Source organism: Apteryx mantelli, chromosome 9, assembly GCF_036417845.1.
Source record: "Apteryx mantelli isolate bAptMan1 chromosome 9, bAptMan1.hap1, whole genome shotgun sequence".
NCBI classification, from domain to species: Eukaryota; Metazoa; Chordata; class Aves; order Apterygiformes; family Apterygidae; genus Apteryx; species Apteryx mantelli.
Genome location: NC_089986.1, coordinates 16,236,590 through 16,253,690, shown reverse-complemented (window position 1 = coordinate 16,253,690; position 17,101 = coordinate 16,236,590). Strand labels below are relative to the sequence as shown.

Sequence of the window (17,101 nt, the reverse complement as noted above, 5' to 3'; positions counted from 1 at the left end):
ATTCATACCACAGAATGATTTGTTTCATAAAGCACATTATATATCCCATACACCTTTTTGACTTGTCTTTTCTACCTCTTAAGGACACCACAATATATTCACTATTGAAAGATGTCAGAAATACATACACCATTTAATATTGGGATTAGTTTGTTTATCCTGACCTGGCTTCAAATCCATAAAAAGAAAGTTTTTAGGAACTCTACACAATAATATTAGCTTCTATTTACATTTTTATTCTATGAAATGCAAACATTAAATACTTATGAACACAGGCAAGCAGTCTAAGAATCCTGAATGCATTAACTGTGTAAGGAATGAGTGCTGGACAATTACATTTATTGAAGCCACAAACTCAGGACACACTGTAATTCAACCTAAAAGATTTCTCCTTCTGATTTATTGCTATGGATCAACCCACAAAAGCATTGCTTTGTGTGTACACATTTAAAATATTTAATGAAATCATACAAATCTCTAGATGCATTCTTAATATATGAAAAAGTTCTGAGATCGTCACAGTTCTCAGAAATAGCAGGTAGTAAAATAGTAGATTCTTCAGGTATGTTTGTGCTTATATTCACTTCCCAACCTGGATGTGCTACTTTGACATCCCATCCTGTTCCTCCCATATTAACTCTAAGATGGATTGTATCTCCTATCATAAACTAAGTTACAGAAAAATAATTCAAATCAGAGATCACAGATCAGGGCAGGAGAAATGTTTCAGGAAGGCCAGAGAGACAAGAAGTGATAAATGGTAAGCAACAGAGAAAAATCATGCTGGAATCATGCCAGGTCACAAGTTAAAAGCACATTACATAGTCAAATCAACAATATTTTTGATGGCAACAGGAGTAAAATTCTATACAAAGCAAGCGACAGACCAGCAATTCTGAAAAGGAGGGCTATTAGGCATTAAAGATTTTTCTTAATTTATTAGAAACCTGAAAAGCTAAGCAGGGGGACAAACAATTCCAAGTCTACTTACAGCAAGGGGGTTCCAGGCTCACTAAAAAACACAACACAGCAATAAAAAAAAAGACTGCAGAACTGCAAAAGAAGTAAACAGATTCTGACAACCTCTCCTAAATCTAGTGCATCTGATGGCACTTCAAGAGTCCATCAGCTTTGTCCAGAGGATGTCTCTGAGGACAAGGATTCCATCTAGCAATACGATATCATTCCTTCAGATAGATTTCTTCCCCGCTCCTCAGAAATTAGACATAAGGTCTCTGCTTGCCATTTCTACTGGTATGTGTAGTATCTGATACTTCTACAATATCTGCAACAGACAGCAGACTTGTAAACAAGATACAAGCAAGATCCATGTACGCTCTCAAAATCTCATTGCCGTACACAGATACGGCTAAGCTCCCTGCCTATACCTTCTCTGCAGAAAGGAATATTTTAGTATAATCAGTTAGTGAAATAAAGCCAAATACAATTATTCTTTGCATTCACTTATACATGAATTTTTCAATAACCTGCAAAGTTAAAGATGGGATATCTGTAACTGCATTTTCTTAAGGGAAAGGTGTAGCCACATATACAAGGTGTTGCCAATGCTCTTAACAAGCCACAGGCCTCATATTAAGGTGACAGCCCCGGCCTCTGGACTTATCTTGGCCTGCCTGGAGATTTGTTTTAGCTTATACTACTTTAAAAGCAGCTATTTAAAGACCAGGTGACTATTATCTAATTTGTACAGCTTTTACTTAACTTTGGACAATTGTGTGATGTAACACCTTTATTTTTTTTAAATATACTTGCATATAACATGCATAAACTATATATAGTTGCTATAGAATATGTAAAGTTTTCCTATACATATTTTATATTACATACATTGTATATATTTCATATACTATAAATATACATAAAACCAATAGGTGTTATACCACACAATTGTCCCAAGCTAAGCAAAAGATATATATAGTGTGTATATATATATATACACACACACACACATGCACACACATGTATTTCTGTAACTAATAGATATTAATAGCAAGCAGCTATTCTGTATGAAAGGAATCATCTATGACACTAGGATGAAAAGCAGCATAGAGCAGCACAAGCATAGGATGACAGCAGAGGTCTTGAAGACATATGCACAGGGTGATAGCAAAGGTCCCAGGGCTATAAACAACTCACTGATCACTAATTACTGGTCAAAGTAATGCAATCTGGAGAACTGCGCAAAAACAGTTTGCGGGAATAAAGAGAACAAAGAGCAAGCATCCAGCATATGTAAAATACACCCTGTGTATATATAAATGCAACATAATTACAACGTAAACTAAACCTAACATGGAATTACAAACTAATGAAGAAAGAACAGAGGGTAGAGCATGTTAGCTAACAAAAACAACCTCAAGAAGAGACAACATTGAGGAGGAAGAAACCGTCAATAGGATCCATCTCCCAGACAAGGACTCCCAGTACCAGTCAGTCTCCCATTCCCCTCCCCAGCCAACCCCAGCATTGAAGGCACGCGTCTTACAGTCCAGAAAGGCAGTGCCTAACACCGGAGAAAGGTCTGGGTACTAGAAAGTTAGTACATATTAACTGTATATAATATGAAACGTGTTGGTATCATTGTGACTAATAACAAGTTCCTGATGAGGCTGTTAAGACTTTAATTAGTCCAGGAATAAATTCCTGTCTTTGCACATGAGGCATGTTTCCTTTTTAACTATATCAAGATTTTGAGTGCGACAAATTGTTGGGAATTTAAGCAACCTAGTCGGTAACTTGGATGAAACAAATGGGTAAAGTGCTCCAACTAGAAAGTTTTTTAAATTCTGTAGATACTGAAGCATCCAGCATTGTTCAAATAAAACAAACATGCCAAATCATAATCCAAATTAGTAAACTGTCTAAACATCTCCAAGTGAAATTATACATAATATCTGACTATGGTAAAATTTGATCCTCTGATAATATGCCCTATTTTATGCAGCCTAACACAACCAGCAAGAACGCCTCTGCCAACTTCAGTCTCAAGTTCCTGCAACAAACAATACGGCCTTTCCATTCCACTCTACAATTTTCTTCATGGATCTTTTAAAGAAACTTTGGCAGTAATGCGTGCTTTTGGAATAAGTAAGCTTTCATAAAGCTCTCAAGTAGGATACATGGTACTTTAAGCGGAAGTTAGAAACTAAACTGAAATTATATAAAAGCCAAAACGCAAAAAGTTAGTAGTATATTGTACATCCTATTACATAGAATAACATGCATATATAACTGCAGATAACAGGCCCACAAATGAAGTTTTTGACACATCAGCATGAGCTACACCAAGGACCAGAGGGAGTAAAAGAGTATCTAAGCATCAACCACATTGGCGTGGGTACCACACAGGCACCACAGCTAATCAATGAAACCAGTAATAGTCTTTACCACTTTCCCTTTAAAGGGTGAAAAAACAAACCAACAAAAAGCCAACACCACCAAGAAGCAACTGTGCCCCTTACGTGTACTGATATTACAAAAACGAGTTTTGAGGAAGTTCTGCAGGGTCTTGCATTTAGAAACTATGAAGTCATGATTTGGCAGAATTCAAAGAAGAGTTGTACTATCTCTCTGGAAAGGAACTGAATACTGCTTTCACAGAAAGTTAATAACAAAGTACATGCTAAAGTACACATGACAGTAGTGACACTGCACAGTTTAAAGTCAGTTTCGCTTTCAGATTTCACTAAAAAGTGTGTTAAGGACAGGCACAAAAGACAATCATTACATTAAATGTTTTTGACTTTCTAACAAGGATTAAGCAGCTTGCTGCAATTTTTAACATGACATTGTTCTTTAGATTCTACCTAAAAATTCTGATATTGGACCTTTAATTAATGCTATGGTATAGCGGGAATAGCTAAAATTTCATTGACATTTACTACTTCTAAGTGCTTTTTTTAAATTAAAAAAAGTCATTTGATGAGGATCACAGTAACCAACTGTTTTTAGGCTTTGTATTTTTACACTTTAAGCATCTTCGCCATTTGCAGGTTATAGGTGGTTTTGCTTAAATAAATGCCAGGAAATTCCACGCAAGCTTAGCATTTCATGGACTAAAACACTAACACATTTACTGCAACAGACCATACTGGACACTGTTTGTAAAACAGTGGGCTGATGCCCTTTATGCCGTACACTACGCACAGTTCTAAACTTCTGCCACAATACACACAAAATTAACAGTTACATCCGTATTTGCAATATTAACTACATCCTCATTTGAGGATTTTCAGTCTTAATGCATTTAACAGCTCTGTGCACAAAGAATAGCTAATTTGGCAAGTTCTTTTTTTTCCAGTTTGCTCATTTTTGATAAACTCTAAATCCATACTTTGCATTCTAGGAAACAGCCCACTAATCCAGAAGGATCTTTTGAGGATTTTCATGGTGATCCCTTCCAGCTATTTAGTTTGTCCACCAGATGCAACTAATTCCCCCTAAGGGTGAAAAGTATTGGCTAAAGAGGGAAGAAGCTGTAAGTGACAACGAAAAAAAGCTGCACACAGGATTGCTTCCACAGCTGAGCCACCTGAAAAAAAAAATCTGCTCAAGTTATTAATGCACTGGCAAATCTTTGAGAATAGAAGTAAGCTTGACAGGCAATCTAAATAAGCATTTGTCACCTAGTCTCAGCTCTCTTCCAACCAAAAAAAAAAAAAAAAAAGTATTTCTAAACAAAATGTATTTGACAGTAAAAGAGAGGAGTCCTTATGTACTGTAGGTTGTAATTATTTCATTCCTAACTTCTTTTGTTATCTGTGTTGTTTTTTTTCTTTTCCACCCCCAAAGGCCATCTTGAACGAGAGAGATTGGTCAGTAGAGCTTCTTTTCCTCTTCTCCTGCCTCCGAAGGAAAAAGCCGTACTGATTTCAGATTAAAATATTTCAAAGAAAGTCAACAGATTTCAGGAAGCTTCCAATCAGAACACAAGAGTGGCTGTACTCGATCAGACCAAAGATCCATCTAGCCTGCGACACTAGCCATGACCAAAATAGACGTCTAGAGAAAAAGTACACAAATGCAACCAACAAATGGCAATACCTCCTCAGATATCCTCTTAGGTTCCAACCATTTGCTTCTCTGGATTGTCTGAGCCACAGAGAGGTTGTCTGCCTTTAGTAACCCCCAGCTGATTTCTCTTTTATGAGCTTGTTCAGCTTCCCTCCCAAATTCTAGTATTCACAGCATCCTGTAGAAAACAGTCCCACAATTTAATTAGTGGGCATGAAACTGCTTTTCTTTGTTTTAACCTACCATCTACTAGCTTCACTTGAAGCCCCCTAGTTCTTATCTAATGCCTGTGCCAATACAGCCAATCCTTATTTACCTTTTTACTCGCCACCCATAATTTTATAGACTTTATATTCTCCTCTCCGTCACATTTTCTTCAGGCTAGAGGATCCTAACTTACATAGCCATTCTTTGTATGGGAGCCACCCCCTACTTCTTGTCACCAAATTCTCTCATGATGCCAGTATCTGTTCCAGACCAATAATGGTTAATTCAGAGCCTCTTATTAATAAAGTTTGTTTTTTCCTCTGCTGCATATCACTCTGCATTTATCTGCACTGAATTTCACAGGCTATTTTACTGCTCAGGCAATCTCATAAGTCTTCCAGCAATTTTTGCCATCAACCTTAACTTTACTAATCTGAGTAACTCAATGTCATCAGCAAATTGCCACCTTACTGCTCCTTGCCTTTACAGGTCATTCATGACCATTTTGACCAACAGAAAATCCAGCATGAATCAGTGGAAATTTAGTAAAGCTCTCCCTCCCAGTAAAAATTGACAATTTTCTCCTACATTTGGTTTCTTACTTTCCCCCTTTTTGCTTGCTCAGTCAGTGAAGACCTGGGCCACCAAGTTTTAGATAACAGATAGCAACACCCTGCAGCCTGGCTTTATGGCTTTGAGCTCGTATAAGATTATGTTACTTGAAAATCAAGTCCTGACATTTCTAAATGAACATTTCAACAACAAGCTCCTTAATCTGTTCAAGTCTCACAGAATCAGCACATGAATATGAGAAGAGACTTGAAAGGAAACCTATTTTCAAGCATTTTTTTTTTTAGTTCCAGCTAAATAGTTAATTCTGCACCGACATCAATGAAGTACTTCTTTCCAGCAGATGTTCAACTAGAAAACAAATCGACTTCAGCCAAAGCTGAAGGAAGCAAGTGAGAAAACTACCAGATATATTTGCACCACCATACAGGCTTATATACAGGCTAAAAGGAAAGCATTTCAGTATCAGCTTTGTGCTGGAGAACCTCTGCCAGTGCAAACGTGCTCCCCCAGACCCACAAGTGATCAAAGAGCTTATGAATTCTTTCAAAAGTTTTCTTATTTCAGTTTAGTATTTCACTTGAAAAATCCATCCATGTGAATAATTCCTTTGCCATCTCTCACTGGTCTGCCTCTTATCAACACTCACTCATCCATATAGAAGAGTTGTGAATGGGTAGTTTTCCCAAATATGGGTATTTCATAAACGCACAGGTCTGTTAACAATCTGACCACACGTAGGTTGTCCTGATGACGTGTCACCCCATTACAAATCAAGTACTTCCCCACGCGCAAGCAAGCACAAGAGACTTCTTTCTTATTTGGGGCTCCTTGCTATGCTGAAAAAGAAGCACCTAAAACTTAACTCTTAAAACTACTAGAAAGTAAACCAAAGAGTCAACACGTTATTTCAGATCATGGCCATTTGAGAAGTATGGCATCTGCCATATTCTTAGCAGCCCTACATAATGAATAGACAAAATGTAAGCAGAGTTAGGACTACGGGCAGAATAGGCAGAGGAGTCTGTCAGGGCTACCAATTGCCATTCTTAAATTGTAAAGTAGTTTCTATGAATTCTAAGCAAGTCTCAATCCTTCATGCTTACTCTTTACCCGCTAAGAGTATCCATTTTTCAGGTCTTAGTTTACTTGCATAAAAAGAGTATAATTAGTGATTAACAAGAAAAACAAACATGAAAAAAAGCTTCATATTCATTTACCAAGCCAATGCCCAGAGACAGTTAAATATTCTCTTTGTGTATTCATCCCCACCCCCCCTCCCCCCCTGGAGAAAATAAATGTCTGTATTCATACTATGAAATGTGAAAGCCAGACTCATCACAACCTCTGTAAAGCTCCATTCAGCTTTTTTCTTTTTTTAAACCGAAACTACTACTGTGCACAATCAAGAAGTCTTACAAATATAAGTTGCAATGTAACTTCCTTCCCGACTTGTTCTGTCCTACAGTATCCTTTGCTACAAGCTGCAGCATCCAATTACTCTTCCTCAACCCTTCCACTTGTTTCAGCGATGACGCCCTACCCTTTAAATATCCATTCTACAAGACCTCCTTTACTCTTCTCCTCCTTAACATGTAGCTCTCCAACTCTGGTAGATGTTATCTTGCAATTCTTACACAGATGCTCTGATTTGCGCTCAGCTGAAATTGCTCTCATCTAACCTTAGATCTAGTTGTTTGTTCTTGTTCCTTTGGCTGCCTTTTAGAGTGAGCCATGTTCCACTCCTTGCCAGCCTGTCCACTTATGCTTTCCAAGCTGTTCATTCACATTTTCCCCTTTGCTCAATTGCTCCTTCAGCATATCTTCACAAGATCTCCTTTCAATTTTCCTTTGGAATCCCACAGGGTCTTCTCTCCTGTGTCCAGAACTAAGATAGGAAAAACTTACAAAAGTTAAAGTTGTCATCACACAGCCTAAATCTTTTCCCATTTAACATCACCTCACACACACTTAGTCATCTACCCAAGCATTGGAAGAAAAAACAAACAAACAAAAAAAACCCCACACACTAAAAATGAACTCAGAATTGTACGTCCTCTCCAAATACCAATCCTGGTTGCAAATCATTAGTAGCCAATATAATAACATACTTTTTCTTCCTAAAAGCATGCATTTACTGTCTTTAGTAGTAACAGAAACCGGAGAGGCATAAAGAAAGTGCTGCTAGTCAGTCTTGTTTGTAAGATGTCCCCAACTAGTGCCATTACAGGACTGAGGAGGTTTCTCTCCAAAGGAATGGATTCTAATCAAACTGTTTTGGAGATAAGTTCATCCAATGCTCTGAGCTAAAGTTTCATACAGATCCACGGCACTGCTTGAAGTAAACAGCACAAGCATTGGTTTCTTCTACCAACAGTAAGTTGGTAGACTCTGAGCTAAGTTTCTGACACTGTCGACAACACAAAAATAGTTGGCACCAAATACTAGCATCTTCATCAGTGATAACACATTTATATTTCCTGCGGCCAAATTCTAAGACATGTCTCTGAAAATGGAACTTAAATCTGCAAAGTTTTTACAATTTTTCCTCTTTGCATCTCTGTTTTTAGCTGATTTTTCTAATTTCCAGCCAAAATAACTCAACTTTTTGAGGACTGGCTGGGAAGATACTTGCACATGACAAAATTCCTATAAACACTTTACCAAAGAGCTCTAGAGCCTCCTCTACTTTGGAGAGGGAACATGAAGTTAAGGAGGTTATTCTAGTGTCAGCCCTACCCCTTCTGCAATCTCTTAACATTCTTCCAAATTTCGCCTAGTTATAATTCAGGAAACCATCTGTGCAAGGAGACAACCAGTCAGCTGCTGGATGGTAGTTTCTTTGAAGTTTCCACCTGCATCAAAGCAAGCTTCATCCCTCAAAACACAAGCAACTAGATGTACAGGACATATCCCAGCATAACTAGGCATGCTGCATTCCAGCTGCAGAGCCGAACAAGATGTTCCACACAACTGCTCTGCCCTTGCTGCTGGGATCACCATGGAAGCAGGTATAAGATTAAGAGCAAACATCCTTTCTTGTGCTTTCCCTTTTCCTCTACACTGCACCCAAGCACCAAAGTAAAGTCTTTGATGCAAACGTTGAAGAGATTAGGAGCAAAGCCCGGTAGAGAGCAGCATGGGAGGAAATAGCCACAGCAACTAGGAAGAGACAGGTGAAAAAATACAGTAAAAGAAGAAAAGCAAGAAAGTTGCTACAGCACAGGAGACAAACTTTCCCAGAACCTGAAAACTAAATTGGTTATTCCAAATTTCAGTTTCTTTTCAGTCTCCAGATGAGCAGCAGATTTGTTGACAATGTTTTCTTGTAGTAGCCCCTTTTAATGGTAGCAGTGTAAAGAGAATAATACCGTAATTGATAAATTCTACAGTGCAGCTATTCAACACTGAATACACAATCAGTATAACCACAACACAGATAACCACAACATGGATAATCTTTTGCCACACTATTTATCTGCACATCAGCAGCTACTCAATTTACACTAGTCCCATGTGCTATTTTAGGCTATTAAAAACAGCGTGTAAACCGAAAAATTCAATACATTGTACTATCATACACAGACATACATATAGCTTACAAAACACATCATCAACAGCAGGGGTATGCTGTACACAGCAACCCCAAGACTTTCTACACTATCAAGTTACATTACAAACACACATATAAAATGACAAGCAGTTCTGTAGAAAGGAGGAGCAATGAGATTGTTTCCCTCATCATTAGATTCCTTCATGAGGAAGATGTTAAGTTCTTCCTAAAAGTGGGACATTCTTAAACAATAAACAATGTGGCAGAAGCGTATAAACAGCGACAGGGTAAATGCTCCAGTTATTGAAACACCAACAGGGTCTCTTCCCTCTATCTAGATTTAAAAAAACAACAAAAACCACCATGAAAATAGTTAATAACTTAATTACCATTCAGGCCACAACCCTATGTCAAATCAGGCTGAAACTGCTTCATGCAAAAGTTTAGGGAAGGAGGCTATAGTAAGTATTGTCGTACTGTCTCCTTATGAAACCTGTCTGGAAAGCAAAGGAATACCTCAAAGTTGCAAGAACTTGAACATCCATAGATGTTTCAGCCTCAAATAAGAGCAAAAACATTATGTTATCAAAGTTACTGTGGTGGGGGGGTATGTACCTATATAGTACAGGCACATATACCTATATATGTACCTATACAGTATAGGTACATAGTATATAGTACCTAATGCAACAGAAGACCTAATTCTCTCTGAACTTCCCTCTAATAAAGCAGCAACATTCACCGATTATTTAACCAGATCCTTGACTTACTTTCAAAAATTTCTGGATTTGAAATTTAAGTATTCTTCAACTAAGTCTGAAAGTACTTGTATTAGGGCCTAAATTACATTTAAAAAAAATGGAAGGCAGTTCACCAGGTAGCCTTTCTCAAGTTAGCTACGGAGCAGTCTTAGACGATGACACATACCCATGACTAAAATCCTTTATAAGGCCTGTGTTGATTTGAAAAGTTAACTATGTCATCATGCCATATGCTATATTAACTAACTACACCCCTGAAATAAAAGCTGATACTGAAGTTTCTCCAGGGCAAGTACTTTTGGTTTCAGTTATGCAGAAAAGCTTCTGCTTTAATCACATTTGATTTCAATTTAGCTAGCAAGTACAGAAAATATTTCCATATTGGCTAATTGAGAGGGAGCTAAAAGAGCAAGAATGCCTACAGGGATGCCAGGCGGAGCTCAGAGGGGATCTGGGGCCACCTGCCATCTGACAGGGACGTAGTCAGTCTGCTCCGAGTCATACTAACTTTTTGGCAGTGCTGATCCAATCCAGTCTACTTCAGTCTAAAATCTAGGGTTGTTTCCCTAACACAGTTCACAAAAGCTAGTGTGGACAGAGCTGAGATAGCTGGAGAGCTGGGGGGGGGGGAGGTGAGGGGGGCTGGTTTTGGTTTGGGTATTTGTTTGTTTGGTTTTTTTAAAGTTCCTGTAAGTTTCACCTTTAGTCAAGCTACAGATAAATCTAAACTAAGCATTTACCTTAATGTAACTATCATTTTCACAAAAATTTCAGAGACAAGACTTCTTTTTCTGATGGATAAAAACTATTAACACTATTTTTCTAGTACAGTCTGTCCAATTCATAACACTCATTAATCCAAACTAAAGTTAAAAAAACCCTTATGATTATTGGGGTGTGGGGAGAGAGGTTCCTGTTTTTTGGTTCAGTGAGGATTACTGCAACCACTAAACTTTTTCCTCAAAATTTCCCATGCCGGATATTTATGTTAAGAATAACCAGGTCATAAGCAGCATCCACGACGCAGGTCTTCACGCGAATGAACTCCAAGTAAAATAAATTAGACTGCTTACACACAAGAAATTCAACACTTTCAACCTCCCCCACATCAGATTTGCCATTTTAAACCCAAAAGTTTACATATTCACAGTCATAAAAATAATGTTAAAAGAAAAAAAACACATGGAAGAAAAACACTTAAGGTGGACAAGGAGACAGAAGGCAAGACAGGCAGCAGAGCCAACTCCACTGCCAGGGTATGGAGAGACCATTTTAAAATTCCCTTTTACTGGCACCTGTGCAAATGCAAGTTAGTTACTGTCAGGAAAGGAATATTTTAGAAAGCGGTAAACTGCCTCATTTTTATAAACCAGTACTATTTTTAATTTTAAGAGACTATTTTCACATGGTCAACTGCAGCAGGAATTCCATTAAAAACAGATGGGCTTTAATTAAAAGAAAAAACTGTTTATAAAAAGAAATCAGCTTCACACATTTTTTCCATAGAAGCATTAGACTTATGTACACAAGTGTTCCCCCTCAGATATTTTTAAAAAAAGAGAAATACAGGATATGCCTGTACCTTTAAAGAACCTGCATCTTCTCAAGAAGAAAAAAGAAAAGTATCTAAACTATAAGTAAGACTTAACTGCAGGAGCATTATCTCAGTATTTTAAGATAAATATCAAATTCTTTACCAAATCAAAATCATATCCTATCTCATCCCTCCTTACGCAAGTATTTTACTTGGATCACTTAGTAAACTGACCCATCTCAATTATCAGAACAGCAATAAAAAGCTATTTTAATTACAATCAAGAAAACATAAGCTAGAAAAGATACCATAATTCTGAGATTGTACAACAGGACTTGAAACTAACACTACTTCTCGCACCGATTTTAATCAAGGCCACTGGTAGTCATTTAATTAAAGTACCAGGCATTATTACACTGGGCTACTAAAAAGCAGATATGACTGCAGCCTTCACAAACATTCTCACCTATCACTGACAGGCAACTCTTGGGTATACTACAGCAACTTGGCAGAAAAAGAGTGGGGGCACAAATGATGAGGATTTTTTGTTTTTACTATTTTTGTTTTTAAATCCAGAAACTAGAAGTAGCTTGCTTTCTGGAATAAGTATCTATATGAGAAGTAACTTTACAGCTGAGCTTGCAACTTGCTGTCAAAGCAGCCTCGGATGTTTAATTTGAAGACACATCCCAACTCTTTGGAAAGTTGTACTTAAGAATCAACTCTGAAGTAATGAAAAATGCTCTATTCCAGAGAAGTCTAACCTGCAGCACAACCAAAAACTTTATCCAGCCTGCTCCCAATTGTCCACGGAAAGAGGGCAGGCAAGAGCAGGCTGAAGATTTTCACAGTAACTGCAGCCATCCTCCAGACACCATCTTTTCCAGGGAGTCCCCGCTGCTCCACCCCCACTCCTTGCTCCATCATACAGCAGTCACACCACAAAGAGATGTTTCCAGGAAAAACAATAGCCATGAACAGCCTGTCACTACCAACAACTCCCCTGATGTATTTCCATGAAAAGGAGGGGGTAAAAGGAGAAAGACTGAAGTTGAGAGCATAAACTGCTTTGAAAGCATGTCCTCTCTGCTACTATCTTTCAGAGAAACCAACTGGGAATACGCACATACACTCCATAATAAACAACCATTCAATCTGTAAATGCAGAGTTAATACAACACACGCAAGAAGCATATACCTATTGTGCATGCACAGATCAACTAAACCATTTGACCCCAGATTTTGTCTGGTAGCAACATACAACTTCTTATGAGAAAAAGGCTAGGTAGCCTGTCCAGGCAACACCACCACTCCTGTTTCCTGTTCTTGCAGAAAGAAGCCAGCAAATATGAGGTAGCAAACTTTACTACTACCAAGTGCAGAGCTGATGAGACAAGCAAGATCCTTAGGTGCATATGAGAAGAAAGCAAGAAGTGTTGCAAGTTACAATATCAAAGGCTAATGCCACATAATAGACAAGTATCTTGCTCAATGAAGGGGAGAAAACACTTAGTACTTCATAGATCTTCAAGACATTAAAAAAGAAATGGCAACCAACACTAACATTTCCAGGACAAAAATAAAAAGCCTAACTGCAGTACTTTAAGTTTCTGATGTAAGACTTCAGCATGTTGATCCACCAGTGAATCCTATTTATACATTTCCCACAAAGGTTAGTCTAGTTTTTCACCATGGAGCTAGCTACCATCAAGTGACTATTGAAGAGAAATGCATAAGGGTTCTGAAGTACAAAATTTCTGGAACTGACCTGTTTTCACAACTAGCTTTCAAGAACTTATCTGATAAAAAACACAGCAAGATGACTATCCCTCTGAAAAACTACCTGAGAAGAAAGAAATGCTCCAAAATAAAACACTCCAAATGCAGCAATGCATGTTTATGTTTTGCCTGTTCTCATGTTACCAACATAATTTAGATTTAAAGAAGTTGCAGTACTATGAAGTAACATGTACACTCATCTGATACTCTAAACATGCAATAAGCTGTGTAAATGCCAAGTAACAAAAGCAAACTTACACTAGCTAGAATGTTTGTTTCTAAAATCAGACACAGATTACTTCATTGATTAAAAAAAAAGGATACAGAACTTTAAGAGTTTTGTTAGTTTACCTTAAACAGTAAAATATTTATTCTTTAGCTGACATCAAGATAATGACACCTAATCAATGAGAAACCGCATCTCAATGCTCCCTTGTAGAAATTTCAAAACGAAGTCAGGATTCTATAAGTTAAGTTCACTCTCAATTTTTCTCAAGCAGACATGCAAGAAATTCAAAACTATGTACAAGTACTTCAACAAGACTCACGTGAACACTTTCAGTGAAGAAGCACTACAAGTACTCTAAGCTAAAGATCAGCAATGTTTTCCTTCATTTGCTCCATATTAAAGCATAGTGAAAGAGAAAGCTGCAGCCTTCCCCGGAAGATTTGAGTTTTCTTCTCAATTACTTTACGTTAACTCTGCACATATAAACTTCAGGACACTTTTAGAGCAGGAATATTTGCACAAATTCTACCTTAGAACAAAACCACTTCAATTCATTCCTTCACCTGTTACACACGGACTCACGGGAAGGAACACTGCTATAAACTGTTCAGGTAGATAAAAGGTGTAAACGCAGAAACATTCTGCGTTAAGCAGTCTAGAGTAACACGTCCCAGAAGAAACAACCGCACCTGCCTGCGCAGCTATAAGCAGATTGGGCCAGCCAGAATAGGAAGGCAAGTTACTTAAAGCCAAGGAACCGCTGTTCTGCAATAGCACGTGTGCTACCATGCAACACACCACCACAACGAGGAAAGGCACACGGCTTCCGACACAGCGCCAAGCCCTCGGCAGCTTCTCCCCCCGACGCGGCGAGTTAACCCACGTTAACGCCGAGGCCGCCGTTACCTATGAGCGCCTGGAAGAGGTTACTCTGGAAGATGCTAATGACGCGCTCGATGGAGCTCCGCAGCTGCCGGTCCTCCGCCTGGCTCAGCTTGGAGCGGTACTCCTCCAGGAGGCGCAGGGCGCGCTGCGTGTCTGCGGGCAGAGAGCGGCCACACGGTCACCGCGCGCCGCCAGCGCCCGCCGCCGCCGCCGCCCCGGCCCCGCCGGCCGCCCCGGCCCCGCGCGCCCGTCCCGCCGCCGCGGCGCGGCTGTCAGCGCCGGCGCTCACCTTGCTTCCTGACGGGCATGGCGCCCCGCGCTCCCGGCCGCCTCGCAAACTTTGAGCCCCGCGCGGAGCGGCGCGGAGCGGCGGGGGGCGGCGCGGCTCCCCCTGCCGGCCGGGCGGAGGCGGCCGCGGCGCCCGCCCCGCCCCGCCTGCCTCCCTGCCCGACCGACTGACCCACCCGCCCGCCTGCCCGCCGGCCAGCGAGCGGCTCCGCGGGGGCTCCCGCCCGCGCCCGCCGCGGCGCCCCCGCGGGAGAGAGGCAGGGGGGAGGGAGGGGCGGGCGGGCCGGGCGCCGGGGCGGGCCGGGCGCGCGGGCTGGGCTGGGCTCGCGGGCGCTCGCACCGCCGCCGCCGCCGCCGCCTCCCGCTCGCGCCGCTCGGAAATTCCAAACTTTCCAGCCAAAATGGCGGCCTGGAGGCTGTGGGGAGCGCGCCCCCCCCACGTGACTGGGCCCGGCGGCCGCCCAATCAGAACACGGCTCGGCTCAGGGCCGGTACCTAGGCGGCGGGGCGGGGGGGGGAGGGAGGAGGCAAGGTGAGCGCTCGCCGCCCGCCTTAAGGGGGCCGGCGCTGGGCGCTGCGGCCCCGCCCCGCCCCGCCCCGTCTGCCGGAGGGCGGTGGGACCCGGTCCCGCCCCGCCCGGCCCCGCCCCGCCGGCGGCGCCCGTTGCCCGTTGCCCGCGGCGGCCTGACAGGCCCCGAGGCGAGTCGGCGGTGCCGGGCGAGCGCGGCCGTTACCGCGGCGCCGGGGCCTGCCCGTCCCGCGGCACAGCTCGGCCCGGCCCCCGGGCGAAGCCCCCCGGCCCGAGAGCCGCCGCCGCCCCCGGTCCGGGGCACATCCCCCCCGCGAGGGCGGCGTGCCGCGGCTCCGCGAGTCAGCCGCGAGGGCGGCCGTTGGCGCGGCGCTCGCGCCGTGTCGGGGTAACGGCTTGGCTCGGGGCCGCGCCGGGGCGGGCGCTGCTGGGCCGGCTCCCGCGGGCTCCCCCGGCACGGCACGGCCCGGCCCGGCCCGGCACGGCACGGCGGGCGCTGCTCGGCGGCGCAGCGGCGCGCCGGCACCTACCTGTTGCGGAGTTTTCCCTGCGGTCGGAGGCGCAGCACGGGAAGGGGGGAGGTTAATGAGGCGGCCTTGCCGCGGCGAGCGGAGCTCCTGCCCGGCGGAAGGCGGGAGGAGGCTCGGCAAGCCCCGCTCGCCCGCCTCGGGCCTGGGAAGGAAGGGGCAGCGCAGGCTGAGCCATGGACTGATCAGAACCGCGAAAACCAAAAACCGACAGGGAAAGGGTAATGAGGTGCCCCACAAGAAGCACAAACAGCTCGCTTTTTGGTATAATAGGGAGGAGAGGAGAGACGAAACACAATGGTGAGCGACATGGTCAGAAACGTGCGTCACAGAAATGATCTCTGCAGCAATGTCTATATACCCATTAATGGGGCAAATGCATGTTTTGTATACAGAGGAATTAGAGATCATTTAAATGCCTATACTGGGGGGTTACTTATTTCTCAGGCAGATGGAAGCTCAACCAAAACCTCAGATCTGAAAAACTTCAAACTCTGCGGACATGTGTGTCTGTGCATATGAGAGACAGACACATAAAAGTTCAAAGCAAATCCTGCTGTGATTTTTGATCCAGGTTTGCATCTCCATTTACACTTTCTTTGATTTACACACAGCCGAAAACATACAAGAGCTTAAACCAGGTGCTAAAAAGCGTCTCCTGGAAAACTCGTGCAAATTTGAAGTGATCAGTCTAAAAATCAGGACTAGAGTTGGCTCGGGTCCTAATCTTAAAATAGGGGAAACTTACACTGCAACAAATCTAACCCAGATCTAGAAAAGGCCTCTCTCACTCTCCAATACTCACATGTTTCATAGTTAGATTTGCACTTGGAGTTTCTCCTCCCCCCACAGCTATGTACTGTGAAATTGTTCACATACCTTATTGAAGAAAACACATTATAATATACGTTTAATGTATACTGACACGTATTTCCCATTTTCCTCCTTTCTTGTCATATTTTTATAGTTTCAGAGTTTTGACACTAAGTGGTATCCGTTCGTATATATTTTTAAAGGAAAACGTGCCAAGAAGGAGCCCTGGCAGAAGCTTCCATTGTTTGGCCTCATCAGTTTTCACTGTTTACAGCAGCAATAAATGTACTTTAAAGGGGCTGTAGTCCTCTTGATGTCAGGATAATGTATACAGAGGGAGAGGAAGAACAGCCTAAATTTAGCTAGCAGAAAGGAGACATCTGCAGCAGTTA

General features: G+C 42.0%; 1 protein-coding gene across 6 annotated transcripts in view; it reads right to left on the bottom strand.

The window, feature by feature from the left end:
• The window catches only part of DLG1 (discs large MAGUK scaffold protein 1), a 176,774-nt gene extending 161,863 nt beyond the window's left edge, over positions 1 to 14,911 (bottom strand). For all 6 annotated transcript variants that reach the window (XM_067301829.1, XM_067301830.1, XM_067301831.1 and 3 more), the window contains exons 1-2: positions 14,842 to 14,911; positions 14,574 to 14,705 (exon numbers count right to left, since the gene is read on the bottom strand). In XM_067301829.1, the coding sequence (XP_067157930.1) occupies positions 14,574 to 14,705; positions 14,842 to 14,860 (151 nt within the window). In that variant the 5' untranslated portion in view covers positions 14,861 to 14,911. The remainder of the gene's footprint in view (positions 1 to 14,573; positions 14,706 to 14,841) is intronic.
• Between the last annotated feature and the right edge of the window lie 2,190 nt (positions 14,912 to 17,101).